We start from the raw sequence: 20339 nt of genomic DNA, 5'->3' as shown, positions 1-20339 counted from the left end.
CATCCCAACCCGAGAGTCTATGTAGTGAGTCTGGGATGTGGCCTGGATATGGGGGTTGTTTAAACCCCACATCCCATTTCCAGGTGATTCTAATGTGCTGCTGAGGCTAAGAATTCTCACCTTACAGATTCCTCAGGATCACTCAAAATGAATGGAATATTCCGGGGTGCTTTGTGGCTCTCCGAGGCACTCTAAAGCTTCCTCCCCCTTTCCAGGACTGTTCAGCCGGACTCCTCAGCGATGCCTGTGACCTGCAGTGCCTCAGGCTTAGCCGGGCAGATGGGAGTCGGGTACCCTGTGACTTGCTGAGCCAGCCTGTCCAGCCGCCGAATCCATCCCACCTCCTCCTGTCAGCCCCCCTGCGGCCTTCTCAACCCAACCCCTTCCCTGCCTCCTTAGGATAGCCTCAGGGGATTCTCAACAAAATACAGCGGGAGTGCCACACCAAACGACCCAATTTCCCTTATGTTCCGTTTCCCTGTATCACCTGAGTCTAATTTTTAGCACAGACATCAGAGACATTTTATAGGTCAGTATTATGTTTACATTTCTTGGGGTGGGGTGGGGAGATTAAAAAGGGAAATTCTAATATCCTGAGTCAGGTCTCTTTGAGAAGGCAAAAAGAACCAGGCCCTAGGATCTTCCCCCAGGGTGCGAGGCTGTAAACAGGAAACACACGAACCATCACCACGGCTTCAGGTTTCAGGCTTCAGGCTCCAGGCTTCAGGTCGAGTGAGCAGAATGAGCTCCGGCCTGAAAACTGGGCGCTGACAACCCAGCTCATCACAGCGGCGCTGCAAAGGCCTGGGACTTAATTTATAAAGGTGACCGAGTGACCACAAGGAGAGAGGTCAGTGCCACTGTAAGAAAAGTTCAACTGTATTCACAGTCCCCTAGGAAGGAGAGGCACGCCACGCCTCTCGCCTCTTGGGGCCACAGGAGGGACACCAGGTTGGGTCAGGAGGCAGAGACAGGCGCCGGGAAGAGCCTCACTCAGCCGCCACTGGTTCCCGTGGGAAGGCGGCCAGCGGGGCAGGGTAAAGGGTTTCGGGTTGACTGGCCTGAATAACTTCTGCGGGCTTTTGGCTGCAGGGGTGCCCTCTAGTTGCCTGAACCCTGGACCTGGAATGATTTGGGGCTGGGGAAATGCTAGCTTGGCGTGCTGGAGTTAAAGGAGGTGGTTGAGCCGTAAGAGCTCAGGAGTGGTTGGTTTGCCTGTGAAAGGGGGCTCCCTGCCCAGCCCTTGGCTAGGCCTGGGAGGAGCAGCCTTTCCCAGGCCAGCAAACTTTTGAAGATGTCAGAACATCATATAATAGAGACAATAAAAAACATGATTAACACACAGTCCATAGCAGACCAGCTGCATCAATATCACACACTGGGGAGCTTGCTGGAAACACAGCCCTCCTGAATGTTAACATAAATCCCGGTGACTCATGTGAACTCTCAAGTTTTCTGTGCACTCTGAGGTGTTTGAAAAAGAGGTAAACAAAGGAAGATAATGCCCAGAGAAGATAATAATTTGTTCAAAGTCGCAGAGTTAGTAACTAGCAGAGCTAGAATTTCAAACTGTGGTCTATTTAACTTCAAATCTCAGTTTTTCAAATGACTGCATTACACTTTCTCCTTTATCATTTAAGCATGTGTGTCTGTGAATGTTTATGTGTGTGTGTGTGTCTATTTTTACTGTATATCATATGGTAAGTATGGAAATGCTACCATAGTAATATCAAGATAAAATGGCAGGAAGTTTTCAAGATGTTTAAAAAATTATGTTGTGAGGCTCACTTGGTTGGAGCTTCATCTGGTACACCAAAAGGTTTGGCTTCGACTCCCAATCAGGGCACATACCTAGGTAGTGGGTTCGATTCCAGGTTGGGGTGTGTATGGAAGGCACCGATTGATGTTTCTCTTTCACATCAATGTTTCTCTCTTTCTCTCTCTACCTTCCCCTCTCTCTAAAATCAGTAAACATATCAGCAGGTGAAGATTTAAAAGTTTTTTTAAAAATTATGTTGGGGTGAGAATTGATTTCCTGTCTCCTAAGTAAGAGCCTTGCCTGAATTCTATAGACTGGGAATGTGTTATATTTCTTCTAATATTGTTTCATTTAGTTGTTGAGCCAAACACTAAGGTCAATGCTGGAAATTCAAAAATAATTAAGTCATAATCCTTGCCATTAACTCGAAGTTTAGTAAGGGAAATATAGTAGTTATCTATAGCTGTATGACTTCACTGAATTATTATATTCCACAGTTTCTGCAGGTAAGACATTCTGACAGGGTGCAGTAGGGATGTCCTGTCTCTGTTTCATAGTGTCTGGGGTCTCTGTTGTATGTCCTCAAAGCTGGACACACATCTGAAGTCTTCTCTATTCACATGCCTGATGGTTGATGCTGGCCGTTGGCTCTAAGCTGAGGGCCTAGCTGGGGCGCTCCATGGAAACACCTCCATCATCATATGACCTCTCCGCGTGGCCTGGGTTTCCTCACAATGTGGTGGCTGGTTCCCAGGACAATCATCCCAAGAGATGAGCCAGGAGGAAGCTATATTGCTGTCCATGACCCAGCCTTGGAAGCCGCCGTGTTACTTCTGCTCCATTCTATTGGTTAAGGCAGTTACAGGGTCCCCCCAGGTTTGAGAGGAGAAAATTGGACCTGACCTCTGGAGGCAAGAGTGCCAATGTCACAAAATAAGAAGAGCACTTGGGCAGGGATGGACAGTGGTGTGGCCATCTTTGGAAAAGACAGTCTACTACAGGAGATGGATTTGAAAAGTAATCATTACACATGATAGTAGTGTTACTGTGGAGATTTCACTGCTGCTGCTACCAAAAATAATAACAGTGGATATTAGGCTCTAATGTGCACCAGGGATCTTATGTTATTTCTCGTTCTTTTGAAAAAGCTTTATTAAGATATATTTCCAATAAGATAAAATTCACCCATATAAGGATACGATTCCATGTTTTTTAGTATACTCACTATCTAACTTCAGAAAGTTTCCAACACCCCAAAAAGGAACTCTGTAAACATTAGCAGTCAGTCCCCATTGTCTCACTCCCCCAGCCCCTGGCACCCACCCATCTACTTAATATCTCTGTTTGCTATTCTAGACATTCCATATAAATGGAATCATACAGCGTGTGGTCTTTGATGACTGGCTTCTTTCGCTTAGCAACAGTGTTTTCAAGGTTCCTCCATGAGGTATATTATTTCTTAGTTCTCAAAATGATCTGAGTTGACAAGTGCTTCTCATTTCTATGAAAAAAAAAAAAAAAAAAAAAGAGTCAATCAGAAGAGAATTTTCAAAAGCTCTTACCTGCAACTATACCCGTGTTTATTCGACTTTTGCGGTGGATGGACAGTGACCAGTAGGTGACAAGCATGCAACGAGTATCTGAGCGTAAGCTTTTGGGGAGGTTCCCAAAGTGTAGCCGTTCAGCCTACAGCACCTCAGTCCCCTGACCCCCTTCAAAGCAACACTGGGTCCTCAACCCTGGCCTGTTAAATCAGAATCTCCAGGGATGTTGCCCAACCAATTGAATTTCAGAATTTTATCGATTGATTGATGAGGAAATATATTATGAACGTCTTAATTCCAGAGATATAAGAGGATATAGCATGACATTTCCCCCCCCCCACTGCTGTCCTCTATCCATTCAGCTCCTCTCTCCAGAGGCAACTAATTTTACCAATTCTTTTGTATTTTTGGAGATATGTTCTACATATGAATAAATATACTTGTACTGTTCTTGTGATTTACCAATTCCCCACAGCCAGAGGCATAACGTGCACACTCTTATGTTGTTTATATTTAAATATAATTTATATGAAATGTTTATATACAGTTTAAAGGGTAATAAAATGGGGCACCCATCTCTCAGGTGAAAAACTGGATCATCACTTCCACACAGTTTTCAGGTGCTTTCCTCCATCACCACCAGGAGGCACTGGGGCAGAATTTTTGTATTAGCCCTTTTTTGGCTTTGCTTTTTACTTTTACCAGTGAAGCATGTATTCCCAGGTGATATACCATTTCGTTGGGCCTGCTTTTGGACTTTATATCCATGAAATCATTTTGCATACATTATTCAATAAATTGTTCCTTTCACTCAGTATTGTTTTTGGGAAGCAAACAGGTTGATGCGTATAGTTGTAATGCATTCATTTCATAGCTGTCTGTTGTGATTTCTCACACACCAAAGGCTACCTTGCTCCATCCAAGTGCACCTCCCCTGCGTCTTGCTCTGCTTTCTAACTAACTTAAGAGAGAGGAAGAGAGAGAGAGAGAAAAGAAGAAGGAGCTTTAAACTCACCAGTGTGTTAATGTGAGTTGCAGTTTCCTCATCTGTAAAGTAAAAATACCTAGAAGCAGTCAAAGTGAATTAAAATACATTTAGGCTCACCACCTCACACCTGGCAGAATGGCTATTGTCAATAAACCAACAAGCAGCAAGTGCTGGCGTGGGCGTGGAGGAAAGGGACCCTCGCGCTGCTGGTGGGAATGCACACTGGGGCAGCCACTGTGGGAAACAATGTGAAGGTGCCTCAAAAAATTAAAAATTAAATTGCCTTAGCACCCAGTGATCCCACTTCTAGGAATGTATCTGAAGAAACCCAAAACACTGATTGGAAAGAATATATGCACCCCTGTTCATTGCAGAGTTATTTACAATGGCCAAGGTTTGGAAGCAGCCCAAGTGCCCATCAGGCTGAGCGGATCAGGGGCTGTGCTACATTTACACCACGGACTACTACGCAGCTGGGAAAAAGAAGGAAACCTCACCATCTGCCACAGCGTGGAGGGGCCTGGGGTGTATTATGGGAAGTGAAATAGGGCAGGCAGAGAAACACTAATAGCAAAGGATTCCACTTATACGTGGAATCTAATGAACAAAATAAACAAAATAGAAACAGACTCTTAGATACAGAGAACAGGCTGATAGTTGTCAGAGGGGCAGGGGTTAGGGGAATGGGTGAAAAAGGTGAACGGACTAAGCGGTACAAATTGGTAGTTACAGAATAGCCACAGAGATATAGATTAGAGTGCAGGGAATATAGTCAATAATATCTTGATGAGTATGTATGGGGCCAGGTGGGTGCTTGAAGCAGTGGAGGGGGGAGGGGACCACTCTGTAAAGTATGATTTTCTAATCACTTTTCTGTACATCTGAAATTAATACAGAAAAATATTGAACGTAAACTGTAATTGAAAAATAAAAAAAATTGAAAACTGGTAAGTAAAAGGAAGTAGCCATTTCGAGAATGTTTTTTAAAATTTTTATTTATTTTTTTGTTAATCCTGTCCCGAGGATATTTTTTCCATTGATTTTAGAGAGAATAGAAGGGAGGTTGGGAGGAGGAGAGAGAAAAACATCAATGTGAGAGAGACACATCGATTAGTTGCCTCCCGCACCCACTCCAGTCAGAGCCGGGGATCAAACCTGCAACCCAGGTACGTGCCCTTGGCTGGGGAAGCCACACAGGATGATTCGCACAGCATTTGTGATTTTGGTGAGAAGTAAAGTGCAGTCCAAGTTTCCATGAAAAACAGTAAAAACTGTAATGTAGACTTAATCTGTGTTCAACTTCCCATATTTATTCCCTCTTCTGGATCCAGGACACACTTGACTCACCGACCCCAGTGGCTTGCTGGAGCTAGACGAGACCTTAGAGGTCATCTGCTCTGGTCCAGCTTTTTAATTCTACGGATGGAAAAGTGAGGCCTAGCCTGGTGACCTACCCAAGGTCCCTCAACTGGTTAGTGGCAGATCTGAGACTGCAAGTTGGGTCTCTAGACTTCCAGACCAGGGTTCTTCCTGCCACAGCCTGTTTTCAGGAGGCAGACCCAACAAGTTATTTTTGTGAAACCTGCGTACATCTTGGCTTATGGTCTGTTGCTGAGGCTATTTAGATGTTGGAGATCATGGGGTCTCACCACTAAGGCCAGGAATCACAAATGGATTATGATTCACTGGAGGCTACCAGACAACTGCTATATTTAAGACTTAGAGGCACAACTGATTGGAGTGGGCAGGGGGTACAGAGGACTGGTCATAGAGTTTCACTTATATAACAGGCATATCTCTTGCATATAGATTGTACTTTTAATTGAGGAACCTGGGGGACTGATGGAGGTTACAGAAAGTGACAGGTCCCCTCAAGCCCCTCCAGGCAACATAAATACAACTCACTTGCATAATCACTCTTGGTATCTCTGGGAGGAGATGGAGAATCAGTAAATTACTTTTAAATGTCAAAGAATTTCTGAGATGCTCATATGATAGTGCCCACACTTAGCCGTCTACTGGGTCAGTAGATTGTAGTAGGTGAGAGTTAAGCTGTAGAGTGCAACAAACCGGGTGCAGACGCAGGCCATGTCCCTCACCACTATTGCACCAGGCCTACTGTACAAGCTCAATGCACGTGAGCCACCATTATTAGTGGTGGACAAGATATAAAGGGACAAAAAGCCACTGTGGGTTCCGTTGGCTCACTTTCATTTGTATTTAAAAATGACAACGGCACCTACAAAGCCCGGAATGATGTAAATATCTGTGACTGAACTGATTTATCAGACAACAGGCAATGCTCTGTGTGAAAATGGACGAATTTGAACCTGTTGAGATAATTCTTCTGCAGAGCCATTGGTCCATGTTGCTAGTACCTTGGATATAGTGAAGGAGCAGGGGTTTGGGGGTCTTACAGACCAGCTTTGCCATGTCCTAAAGGTGCCATGTTTGACAAGTTTCGGAATTTCTTTGAGTCTCCGTTTCCTTGAATCTAAAATAAGGGGTAACACCTACCTCACGGGCTTGTTGGAGGGTTAAATAATGTAATGTTCATAGGAACGTGTTGTATTCTCACCATCCGAGCAAAACCTAATCATCTACATGCGTTTGGAGGTGATGATTTCAAAGGCAGAGAGCCTGGACAGTGAGACCTTTATACCAAAGACCTTTCACATAACCCCACTGTCTGAGGACAGCAGAGGGATGGAGTGCGCGTCACACTCGACAGCACTTCCAACGTTTTATCGTTACTGTTATTCCCTGGGGGCACCTAGGGACCGCTTCTGCCCAGTGTCTGTCACCTCACTTGGTTCCTTCTCCATTCTTTCTTTTCCCTTTCTTGACCTTTCTCACTGTCCTTGGCCTGGAAGCCCCACATACGTGGCCCAGTCTGCCCTGGACTGGGTGGGCCATGAGCACAGCATCAATATGATGTTGCCACTGTCACTGTTGAAGGCTCATGTGTTCCTGAGGGCTACCTTGGAGCAGCTGGACTCATGTAAAACCCCTTCTTAAAAAGTGGCCCTGCCCTGGCCAGTGTAGCTCAGTTGGTTGGGCATCAGCCTGTGCGCCAAAAGGTTGCTGGTTGGATTCCCGGTCAGGGCACGTGCCCACGTTGTGGGTTCGGTCCCCAGTCAGGGTGGATACGGAAGGCAACCTGTCGATGTTTCTCTCACATTGATGTTTCTCTCTCTCTCCCCCCGTCTCCCTTCCTCTTTGTCTAAAAAAGTCAATAAAAATATATTTATCAAAAAACCCCACCAGTGGCCCTGAGTGCAGCATTGACAGTGGTGGTAGAACAGGCTCCTTACGAGGCAATCTGCGGTACACACAGAGAGGCAGGGGGCAGGAGCACATGCAAGGAGGCAGGTCAGAGGGCAGCTTCTGGAAGACACGTTCTCCTAGGAGTGGTGGTTTGTTCATTGCCAGGGAGCCCAAAAAGTGGTGTGACTCAGGGTCTTCGTCTTCTCCGTCTCCTGCGCAGTCTCCTGCACACCTCTCTTCACTAGGTGGGTGTGTGGAAGGATTGTGTGCATCCTCAGAAACTTCTCACCCTTGGAGAAGGACCCATGTCGCAGTCCTTCCTCCCCTACGGGAACCATGCGTGGCTATTTCACGAACGTCCCTTGCGGGTCCTGTTCCCGGGCTGCGCAGTGCGCTTCAGCTCCTCCCCTGGACGTGGCCTGAAGAAGGACACTCCCTGCTGGAAGCAATGTTCATCCCTGGCCAAATCCTGTTTCCCCGTTTCCTCAGAAAGTCTGGGAAGCCAGCAGCCACCTGGCTACTTCCTGGCTTTGTCTTAATCTCCCAGAGCAGCTGGCCATTCTTGGGTCCCTTTGTTGGGGGTAAAATTGGGGCAAGGGGCCAAGTTCACATGTCGAGATCGGGTGATACATTGGCGTGGGGATCATGTGGTGATGGAATGAGGGAGAAAGAGCAGGGGGCTCAGCATTTCCAACAAACAACCGATGCAGGAATGGGAGCTGCTAGTATTTCCCGTTTATTTATTTATCTTTTCTTAGGCTAATTATCTGTTCTCAAATCTAAAAGTTGCTGGCCTTGCATAATTTTAGATACCCAGAAACAATCCACCTGCCTCCAGTACAACCTGGGGGTTCATTAAATTAATTAATCAATAGTGGCTAATAAGTGCTTTGAAACCCTTTTATTAAAAGGATCACCGAAGTCCAAAGTACTAGTCTAATCAGGCCTAATGAGGTCAGTTGTTTAAAGAGAGGGCTTTAACCCGAATATAAAGCTCCTCCAGTGATCGGTGGTACAGAATGAAGCTAGGAAGAGGCAGGTGAGTGTACATGATGGTGTTGAAAAGTTCCTCCACGGAGGCAGAGCCACACCAAGTCCGAGCGGATTGAAGCCCGCCGCTCAGTGATCTACTGACTAACGGATTCTGGAATTGTTAAACCTACGCTATAGGACAAAAGCCACTGCTTTGTAAAAGATTGATGTGCAGGTTGCTGTTGAATACAGAAGACCTTCTCAAACAGTGGGGGAGGTTTTCTCTGCTAATCCAAAACGGCTGGCACTAAACCTGTCGACTTGGATCAGCTGCCTTTTAAATGAAGCAGAATAGAGTTGATCGAGAAAGAAATGGAGCACAGCAAACCTGAGTCATAATCTCCAATTCTTCTCTCAGTGGTTTATCTTGATTTTCTAAGGAGATACCAAAATGGGGACAAAATTATATTATGAACCAAGCCTGGAGATGAGATGGGAGTATGTGTGTGGGTAATGCGTTATTAGGATGTCCACAGACTCATGTCAGTGTGATCCTGGAGTAAATTGAGTTGGGAGTTTATGCTTAGGAAAGAGAGTGATCCGATGGACCATCGTAACACTGGTCTATGAGAATGCCTTGGAACTGGAAAAAGGGTATTGAATTGGAAATGACTCTAAACTCTTTAAAAATCAAAGCAGTTCTCTTTGAGAAACTTTCAAGTTTAAAAAGTAACCAATTTCTCTTTCAAATCATAACAGGTGCTGTAGGATAAGATTCATGACCATATATTCCTCTGTCCTGTTTGGGGGACTTGTGGCCCTCATTGGTGAGTAAGTCATCAATTGACGTTTAGCATTGTTCTCAGGATGTCCAGAAAAACATTCAGCCTGGTCATGAACCTGAGAGCAATGTCTACATGCAGTGAGCTCTCCCTCTGACAGCCTGGCCATTAATCAACTGCTTATTGTTTTAATTAGGAGTGTATCCTGCTTGCTAAGCAGGTGAAGGCGAGATCAGTGGGAATGTACCCAGGCTGTATATATTAGCCTGGAAGGAGTTTAGGAGGAAGAGTTCACACCCAGTCAGGATGCTGAAACCAGAAAGGTTTTGTTTTTTTAGGGGGGGGGGGCATGAGAGTTGAAGAATGCTTGGTGTTCCAATAAGAGAAGAGCTCACTGGGTGGGAAGAAAGAGGCAGGTCACAGAGGCAGAAATGCAGGAAAATTGTTTGGGATACAGTAAGCAGGGCAGTGTAACCAGAAGAGAGAGGGGATTCTTTTTTTTAAAATATTTTTATTTATTTCAGAGAGGGGGAGAGTGAGATAGAAACATCAGTGATGAGAGAGAGTCATTGATCGGCTGCCTCCTGCACGCCCCCTACTGGGAATTGAGCCCATAACCCGGGTATGTGCCCTGACGGGGAATCGAACCGCGATCTCCTGGATCATAACTCAATGCTCAATCTCTGAGCCAGGCCGATTTCTGAGGGGAAGGCTGGGAATGTAGGCTGGTGAGATGGTGACGGACCTTGAATAAGAACAGATTGAAACTTTAGTCTAAAAAAAATAGTGAAAAGCTGTTGTAAACAACGTTCAAATTGCCTTTAATGAATAAAGTGAAGACTGAGAAGAAGGTGTTTCTAAAATGTTTACTGTTTAATTCTAAACTTCAAAATGGTCCTGTTTAATTCTAAATTTGGAAAAAATGACCTTACTGAGAAGTGATGATTTCTTTGATCATTACTTATGGTCAATGGCAGCGAACACAGTTTTAAATTTTTATAGCTTATTTAATTGCCAGGTGGGAGCAGAGTGAAACAGCCAGGAGACTGATCATGAGCTACCCCACTAGCTGTTTAACCGATAGGTGACTGTGATCAAGGAGGGCCTGCGTGTTTACGATGTGAACACAAGTAGTGTCTTCTTCCAATCCCCTTAAAGCAATGGTTCCCAAACTTCAGCATGTGGAAGAGGCTGCTGTGAATGCTGGTTAAAATGTAGATTCTTTGGCCTTATAACTAAATTCTGGCTCAGTAGACCTAGTATGAGCAGCCCTGAGATAGGCTTTTTCTTTTTTTTTAAACATAACAAGGAACACTTTATTGCTCTCATCTCAGGAATCTCCAAGGGCTTTAGGAGCTCTGTCAATGAAGAGCAAACACAGGGGTAGGCAAAAGGAGGCTTACAGTTGTTCATATGGAAAAAACGATGCAGATTGTGATTATTACAATAACTTTAGTAATTTAAAGGAATGGCACAATGCAACTGTAAACTTACTTTTGCCCATGCCTGTATATATTTCTTTTAAATCACAATATCACAATCCTTTTATGATTTTTGCCTGAATCAGTCCATACTAAGATGACTTGAAAATAATATGAGTGAGTTTATTTTCATGGTCCTTGACATCTGCTGGACTCTGGAGCAGGCACTGTCAGCAGGACTGTGTGGCGGTGCCTTGTATCTGCCTCCTGAGGTCCTGTTCCCTGTCTCCTGAGGCTTAGCTCCTGGAGAAGCTAAAGGAAGGTTTAGAAGGGTATGTTCTCAGAAAAAGAGAGGGAGGTTTGGAATCCAGGCTGACAACATCCAATACACGGATTGATCTCTTGGTCCATCTTGTCCTGGCTTCAGAGAAATAATACAATTGCTCCTGAGACCAGTGCCATTGTGTGTAGTTTCCATCTCTTGAACTCTCTCATGTCAGAGATCTTGTTCCTGGTCTTGTTTCTACTCTAAGGGCCCCTTAGGTTCTGTTTTTCTCTGGATGTGGAATCTAGATCTTTGATTTTGAAAACAAATTTGGACTCTTGACTCTGGAACCCCAATCTCCTTAGCAAGTCACTCTCTGGAATCAGTCCTGGGATGCGGGTAGTTCGCAAATGCCGTGATGAAGGCGCGTCATCGGGAGGAAGTGTAGCTGCTATGACACTGTCTCCTCTACTGTGAATCTTCTCCACTGGGTGATCTTGGTCTTGACTTGCTTCCAAGTCCTCTTCAGGTTCAGAGCTTTTCTGGACTCAGTGCCTAGACCTTCTATTCTGAAACCAAATCTAGATTCTAGGCTCTTCAGCGATGAATCCTAAAGCAAGCTTTTGTCTGGTTTTTGGTTGAATGCTTTGATGAGGATTTTCAATTCATCTGCTGTGAATTTGGTGCAGCTTCGGCTACGACTCATTGCTATGGTCTTGTTTGGAGAGTTGTCTTGGGCCATGTTGGAAGAGAGCCCTGAAGTCTCAGCCTTCAACCAGGAGACCGGGATATGCATTTTTAATAGGCATCCCAAGACACTTTGATGCCTGTGGTCTGTGGGCTACACATTAAGCATAGCAAAGGCTGCCTTCCCAGTGGAAGGACATTAAACCTGCTGACACAAGGACGCTTGATCAAGATAATTTAGAAAATTCATATCTTTCCTTCTCCTTTATTCGCCTGTCCCTTTATCTGTTCCACAAATAGTTGTTGAAGGTCTACTTTGTGCCAGGCATTGTTCTAGGTGCTGAGGATAAATACGGCAGACAGAAAAATGGTCTAGTGGGGGGAACAGGCAGAAAGAAAGCGAGGGAGAGAAGGGGAGAAAGAAAGGAGGGAAGAACTGTCAGGTGGTGATAAGTGATATAAATAAAAAAAATAAGGAAATCTGTGACAAGGGATAAGGCATGAGTGTGTTGCCTTTTTAATATAAGTAGATCAGAAAGGCTCTTTATTAAGGTAACTAAAAACAAACTTTGTTATAGAAAGCTTCAAACAAACAAAATGGGGGAGAGAAATAGTATAATAAACTCCCACGGAGACATCACCCAGCTTCTATGGTTTTCAACAGTGTGACTGGAGGGGGTGGTATGGGAATATTTTAAAGCAATTCAAAACATCAAAACACTTCACCTGTAATTTTTTTAGTATGTGTCTATAACATATAAGGACCAGCCTAGCACAGAAGGTGTTTCTGGCTCATCTTGAACATTTTCTGCCCCAGACCAGGAATCAGCCCTTTCCCTGAAGAGCACTGATTCCTTTTAGTAGGAAATGGTATTTAGAGACCACAGTTTGGGTGTTAGGGGTTGTCATTTCCGGCCTTTCCAGTGGAGAAGACTAGAAAATACATATTGTTAAAGAGAAAAATACTTATTCATTCATATGGATATTTTGCTTTTATATTTAAGAATACAAGGAGTTTACATTGGTTTTATATTTGTACCTCTATGACCTTAGACTAAAAATCCTGGTTCCTAATGACATTAACATGATTACTTATTTATATATAACAGTTTCAAAATAACTATGACAGTATTACCAGCCAACAACAAGACTGTGAATATCACTTAAGATTTTCTTGTGATTCTTTATGTTCATCAGATGTGTTCCATTAGGGGTATATACTTACATTGACATGTTTGAAAGTAACTTGAAATAATTCTCCTCTATACCTTTAGTTTTCAATTTGATATACTGTTAGGATTATTATTATTTTTATTTTTTTAGAATGTCTTTCTATTTGATTTAAAATTTTAAATTATGAAAATATTTACATGGCTCTAAAATAAAAACTATAAAAAAGATACATTTAGAGAGCTCTAGCCTCTGTCCTTGTCCTCAGTAGGGGGCATGCAGGGGGCAGCCGATCAATGATTCTCTCTCATCACTGATGTTTTTCTCCCTCTCCCTCCCCCTTCCTCTCTCTGAAATCAATAAAAACATATATGTGTGTGTGTGTGTGTGTGTGTATACTTTTTAAAAAGAATATTGTAATAACTATGTATAGTGTCAGAAGGGTACTAGATTTATCAGGGTGATCACTTGGTAAAGTATATAAATGTCTAACTGATACCAGATTTTCTCCTTACTGGGTTCTTTGCCTCATGGAGTTCAACAATGAAATTCACAGACACTGGAAGAGTAAGGGAAAGAGTCCAAAGGTTTATTGTGCAAAGAAAGCAAAGCTCTCCACTGCCAGAAGGGTCCTGAAAGGGGCTGCCGCTGAGGCTCACAAGCCTAGGGCTTTGTATTTCCTATATTTGTTCTTCATTGGCTCATTCTAACAATTCTACCGTAGTAACAGCCAATCCCTCTTTGTTTTTCCGTTTCCCACTTTAAGGGGTCGGGTGTTGGGCAAACTTGTTTTTCTCATATCCTGTTTGCCCAGAACATTTCACCTCTGCATGGTTCCCTTTTCCTCAGGGCCCCCAGCCCTAAACTGCCTTGTCCATTTCTAATTCTTCATAATCACTATGTTGTACGCCTGAAACTAATAAAATATTGTGCATCAGCTGCAATGAAAAAATTTAAAAATGTTTTCAAAAAATAAATAAATAGACTTGGACCTAAGCTCACTTCATAGTGAGACCAGATTTAACTTAAATTTTTATGGTAAGTTACATTTTATTTCCTATTAAATCTAGACAGAAACTCAACTTCACAGCAGCATGACATAAAAACGAATGTTTTAAGTTAATGGTACCCCTTTTCTTTCTCTTCCTAAACAAAGGCAATTGCTAATCCAGATGTTTACATCTGCAGAAGTATTTGTGTCAGAAGTATCTTCAAATTTCTCCCAAAGTTCCAGCTTAAAACTGTCGTAGCAATTCTGAGTCTGAGCTGGATCATAGTAAATGTTTCCAAGATCTGTTGGAATTGATTTTCATAATACTTTTAGAATTGTTGAGAATATGTGTAGAATTGTGTTGTATCACATCTTTTACGGTTGGAGTAGGGGAGCAGGGGGAATCGCCTGTTTTGTCTTATGAGCCATTCTGGGGTCCTGAGGAGGGACTTGGAGAACTAAGTCTATGGCTTTTCCTTTGGTTTAATAATGTTCATTATAGCAGCTCAGGCAATCTTTTCTCGCAGGCTTCGTGGGAATTATCACCCCCCGCAGGCACTTGCAGGGGCTCTTACCCTTTTGGTCACTCAGTGAACCCTCACGTGCATCCCCACGTGTGCCGTGGCTGCTATGGTGACATCATGACCATGGAGCCTCCCGGTGCTGCCTACGATTTAATCGGGTTGATTAACTGTGGTGAGTGGAAAGCGAAGCAAACATCTAGCTTTCCCCTTTCACCATTTTCCTATTCTTTCTTAGAAAAATAGCTTCATTTTGAAAAGGCATAATCATCATTATAGCAATACTGCCAAAGTTAAAAATGAGAAGAAAACAGAATCCTGACCAACCTAACACACTACTTCTTTTTATTTTCCCCCTGTTCTTCCCAAACTCGTCCAGATGTGCCTCTTTGTACGTATTGAAATGATTGCTTGAATAAAATACTGAATTCTCGCTTTGTTTTCTCGTTTGCTGTTTTCACTTCACATTAGAGCACGACCATGGTAAGCAAGCCTTGTTCTTTGTATGTCCCCACTTTTGTGATTCTGTTGCAAAGTCTTCCTGTTATCCCAGCCCTAGAGTGTCAGAGCTGGAAGCAGCCAGGCCAGCCGATCCCATCTTCCCAACTTATAGAGCAGAAAATGAGGCTGAGCGAGCAGGAGAGACTTCCTCAGGGCCTGGAGCTGAGTACCGGCAGAACCAGACTCTAACTTAGGTTGGCTTTTAGCCTAAGGACCTCCCCAGTGGACCTTTCTGGGTTTATATGATCAGAGATCAAAAGGTGTCCTGGAATGACAGTCCCAAGCTGTGAGTGGCGGAGGCCATGGGCTGTGGCTAACTTATCACACTTTGCAAAAGGGTTTTCTTCTGGAGTAAAGAGCTCATTTTCTATCGACTTAGGGACTCGTGGTTCTGAAATGTTTGCTGAAATGGATTTGAGGGCCCTAAAGCCTTACCAGACCCTGATCAAAGAAGTTGGGCTGAGGCACTGCGTGGACCCAGCTCTCATTGCAGCCGTCATCTCCTGAGAAAGCCCCGGTGGAGCCAGCCTGCAGGATGGCTGGGACCACAGGGGACTGAAATTTGGCCTGATGCAGGCACTTAGCTAGGAGCTTTCGATGAGCCCCGCTTCATCTTTCCTCGCAGAGACTCAACTCAAACTGGAAGCCACCTGCAGTGTTTCGAGGCTTTAGAACACCCTGGTACTTTAGCACAATTTGTATTGTGATGTTTGCAATGCATTTTTGGTACTTAATTTGAGATTTATCAGTTATTGGGTATCTTTAAGAAAGTGTTCTATCAGTTTCATAACTGCAATTTTGCAATAAATAATACGCAACGTTACTTAAATTGAGAAAATCTTATAAAGGGCATTATTACTATAAGTGCCTTCTTGGGGTTCATGAGGTAGTCAGTTTCATCCACGGGGATCAAAACACTATTATTAAACCCTACTTAAACCAACTTGTTCTTAGACAAATTGGAAGACAATCCAAATTAACTGGGTATTTGTTTCCAGGCTCAATTTTATATCATCTGCAGAAACCCAGACTTTTAGCCTCCTCAGCTAGAAACAAATTTATATTTTGACTGCAAATGTGTAAACTTTGGGAGCTAATTGCTTTGAAACAACTTTTTTTTTTCTCTTTTAAAATTTATCCTTATTGTTGAAAATATTACAGATGTCCCCTTTTTTCCCCATTAACCCCTTCCACCCCACACCCACTCCTTGCCCCAGGCCTTCACCACACTATTGTCCATGTCCTCGGGTTGTGCATATATGCATATAAGTTCTTTGGTTACTCTCTCCCTGATCACCCACCTGCCCCCCTCCTTCCCTCTGAGATTCATCAACCTGATCCATGCTTCCATGTCACTGAATGTATTCTGTTCATCAATTTATTAAGTTCTCTAGATTCCACATATAAGTGAGATCATGTGATGTTTGTCTTTCTCTGCCTGGCTTATTTCGCTTAGCATAATATTCTCCAGCTCCTTCCATGCTGTCCCAAAGGGTACGAGATCCTTCTTTACAGCTGCGTAGTATTCCCTGGTGTAAATGTCCCACAGCTTTCTTATCCACTCATCGACTGACGGGCACTTGGGCTGTGAAACAACTTTTCATTTATTTATGTACGTGTGTGCATTACAGTGCTTAACTAAAACTGTGCCACATCCACAAATTTCACTTTGTTTCTCTGACTCTTCTGTGAAAGAAAGGACTGTAGAACTGATCCTGTGGGGATAAAGGATGGGACCAAGGCCAGTGTCTATGAACTTGAACCCCAAATGGAGAAATCAGGAACAGCAGGAAAACGTGTCTCTTCATTCAGATGCTAATGTTACTATTTGAATTTTCTAGCTTGATAAAAAAACTTACCACCCTGTTGGTTCCTGGGACGGCAAAGAACACCTTTGGCAGGCTGTTGGGATTCTGACAGAAAGAATCAAGGCAATCCAAAGAAAATTCCCCATGTGGAGTGTGGCTCAACACCTCAAAGGCAGGCCATATTTGGGTGCTTTGTTTAAAAGAGCTGTGAGTGAGGCCCCTGAAGACCAGAGGTATGCGGGCCTCCCTGGGAGGATGCCCATTGGGTCAGCAGTGGGCCTGGGAGAAGCTGTTGAAAGTGCTCCCTGAACCCCTGAGTTGCTCTGAGTGGCCTTTCTTCCAGCTTTCGTTTCCTTTCTGCCAGATGTTGGGGTTCCTCTTGTAACTCTCTTTGGCTATCGAGCCATTGGGTGAAGCCTTGACAGTTAATGCAGACATTTAAAAGAGTATGTTTACCTTCCTCTGGTAGGTTTCTTTCCTGATGCAAGAAGCTGTTAATTGGTTTCTGAATTGTGTGGACAAAGTTTTACTCTGTGAGCTTTCCCAGCAACAAGGGGCTTCAGGTACCATGATATATCTAAGTGGAGATCTATGCCTGGCTGGTCACCATCCCCCAGACAGAATTAAGTCACTAGCCTCCACTATAAATTGGCTCTTTTTTCTACATTTATTTTTGTCTCTGTGAAAGGCACCATCATATATCCAGCCATCTCATCCAGAAAACCAGATTGTTTTCTTAGGCTCTCTGGTTCCTTCCCTCGTCACATCCAACCACACCAATTCTTACTAAGTCTACCTCCTATAGACCTATAGTGTGTATATAGCTCTCTCCTTCCACACTTTATGGCCTTAATTTAGAATAAACAGTTTCTATTTTCTATTTTAAGGTCCTTGAAGGCAGGGATCAGAACCAAAGCCCTTTTTCTCTAAACATAAGAGTAGAATACAATTATGTTAAACACATAAATAACTTTCAAAGAACACAATTCTAAGGTTTAATACACATATGCACAGACACGCTTATTACACACATACCCTTACCAAGAAATGATTCTCTCTTGGGTAGCATTGTGTACCCTGCACTCAGTGTGGCACCCATCTTGGCACATAGCAGGGTGCTTAAAAACATTGATTGAATGAATAAATGAACAAATGAGTGGATTATTAAATGACTGAGAGAATATTATAGGTATTCTCAGACTGAAGGTTTGCTGGGGATCTAGTTTTGCAGACCTGGACTACATGAGAAGCAAACTGACTTTTGCAGCAAGAAAAATGAAAGTATTTTAAAAAGAGAGAGAGAAGGAAAGCAACCTGGAATTTCCCCAGTGATTCTTGAGGTAGTCCTTTCAGGAGTGGAGGGAGTGAGGAGGATCTGGGACTGCCTGCTCTGGAAGATTTGCCTGGATGGAGGGCTAACATCCTGGGAATGGTCATATCTTATTTTTGCTGAAAGTTGTTATTTCAATCTGAACCTCTGTGTTTCATTTCAGGTGGCCTCTTGGCCTTTAAATCAGGAATCGAAACCATTGCCACCCTCACGGACATAGAATCTGAGTTGGTCAATGATACTCTGGCCCGAGCGAAATTCTATAAAGGACACAGCTTCTAGGCAAACCTCTGTATGTGAGCCAGGTGGGCAGGTGCTCAGCTGGCCCCTTTCTGAGGGTTTGGCATGATGTGTTGTACCCACACTGGCAAAGGAATGGTTGCAATTGTGACAGGAAATTAATTTCCCAACTTTTAAAATGCAAATAAGCATTAAAAAATAAAACCTAGCCCCGCTGGTGTGGCTCAGCAGTTGAGCATCGACCTATGACCCAGGATATTATGGTTCAGTTCCCAGTCAGGGCACATGCCCAGGTTGCGGGCTCAACTCCCAGTGGGGGGTGTGCAGGAGGCAGCCGATCATCATTGATGTTTCTCTCTCTCTCTCCCTCTCCCTTCCTTTCTCTGAAATCAATAGAAAACATATTCAAAACTTAAATAAAAAAAATAAAACCTACCCAGTTCTCAATATGGTTCCTCTGAAATGTGCATAGACACGCGCATCTTATTTTGTAGTAAAAGTGACTGTCCTGGGAAGTGATAGCTACTTCCTTCAGCGAGGCCTATTTTACCCCTGATTTCAATGCCCACCTACACTCTGTCTCACCAGAACCGCTCACAGAAGAGAGTCTGACCTGAGCCTTGCCCTTTTCCCAGTACCTGCCCAAGCTACCAGGGCTTTGCTTGTGATAAAGGCCCGAATCATAAGCCAGTCAACCTGGGGCACAGAGGAGAATCTCGGGTGGGGTTCTGGCTCCCCGGGTATCAGAGCCGCAGACTGCAGCCGACCTTCCTGCGGCCTGCACGCCGCATCCCTCAGGCCCACACCAGCGTCCTTGGGCTTCTCCCTTGTTGGCTGGAGAGCTGGGGACCTGTTCCTTTTCTTCCACTTTCAGTAGTTTCTGCCACACTTTTTAAGGGGTTGGTTCCCCATAAAACATGGCTGAAGATAAGCAGTAAGACTCAAATTAGTTACGGTTTTTAGGTTGCCAGCAAAAGTAACCAATTTTGGAAAATATAAGCAGTAAGAGGAAATTACTGGAAGGCTATCGGAAGACTCACAAGACCAATGAGAAGGTCAAGGACATGAAGAGAAACCAGGCAACTCTGGAAGGGGGTGTGTAGCAAGAGCTGGTTGACCTTACTTTATAGCACCCCGTGCATGAAGGAATTAGCACCCCCACTGCCTAAGTGACCTCCGAAGGCTTTTCCTCCCACCCTGCATCATTCTGCTTCACTCATAGTCCCAGGAGAGAGACTCCAATGGACATATCTTGAGTCGTATACACACCAACCCCTTGGCTACTTTGCTCTTTGGTCTTGCCCAGACTACCCTCAGTGAAGAAGAGACAATTCTCTGGAGGGAAACCAGGCGAGTTTGTGGCTTTTTTTTTTTTTTCTTACCATACTCAGAAAAAGACATAAATAATAATACGTTGGAGTGTAAAGCTATCAGAGTCCCTGCTAATGTGGCTCCTGCTGACCCATTTAGCTCTCTTTGGAGATATTTGGTAAACGCTTCTCTCTACTTCTCATTCTGAGAAGGAATCAAAATTATGCCACGAGCCTCTGAGCCCCCTTAGAGAAAGCTAAGTAAACCCTAACTGCCCAATAACCTCTCAACGCAGCCTGATGATTTGACCCAGAGAAAACTGGGACCCCTGTGTTTCACTGGGCAGGGCCACTGGTCAGCTGCTGTGATTGACTGAGGACTATACGATATCAATTGTTGAAGTATTTTTATTATCATCCCTTCATGGGGGCAATAAAGGGTATCCAGGGGGGGGTAACTGCCAAGTAATTTAAAAAATAAAAAATAGTACACTGACTTGTACTCTGAATCTATCTCCCCAATACTCTCTTTGTGCTTGGGATGCCCAGAGATGTCCATATTCAAGGTGGTTTAGTTTAGTTCCCACAGAAGCAGACCCTGAGACAGGGACTCAGGAGCAGGTAGTGTATTTAAGAGGTGCAGGGGGTGCGGGATTGAAGTGGCTCAGTGATACAGGGAAGGCAGACAGACAATATAATGTGTGTCATCAAGCCAGCTACCACAAAACTGGAGCTCAACCTGGCAGGCAAACATCAAGGAATGGTGCATAACACATGGCTCAG

General features: G+C 43.9%; 1 protein-coding gene across 1 annotated transcript; it reads left to right on the top strand.

Annotated features, from left to right (window-relative positions):
• Positions 1–9308: 9308 nt before the first annotated feature.
• Positions 9309–18288, top strand: LYG2 (lysozyme g2). The gene is given in 5 exon segments (XM_016209638.2): positions 9309–9357; positions 14402–14542; positions 15248–15444; positions 16710–16848; positions 18170–18288. Coding segments are annotated over 5 exon segments (645 nt in total).
• The last annotated feature ends 2051 nt before the right edge of the window (positions 18289–20339 follow it).

Source organism: Miniopterus natalensis, chromosome 13 (genome assembly GCF_054644295.1).
Source record: "Miniopterus natalensis isolate mMinNat1 chromosome 13, mMinNat1.hap1, whole genome shotgun sequence".
Lineage (NCBI taxonomy): Eukaryota > Metazoa > Chordata > Mammalia > Chiroptera > Miniopteridae > Miniopterus > Miniopterus natalensis.
The sequence above is the reverse complement of the archived record's forward strand: the minus strand, read 5'-3'. Positions and strand labels throughout refer to the sequence as shown.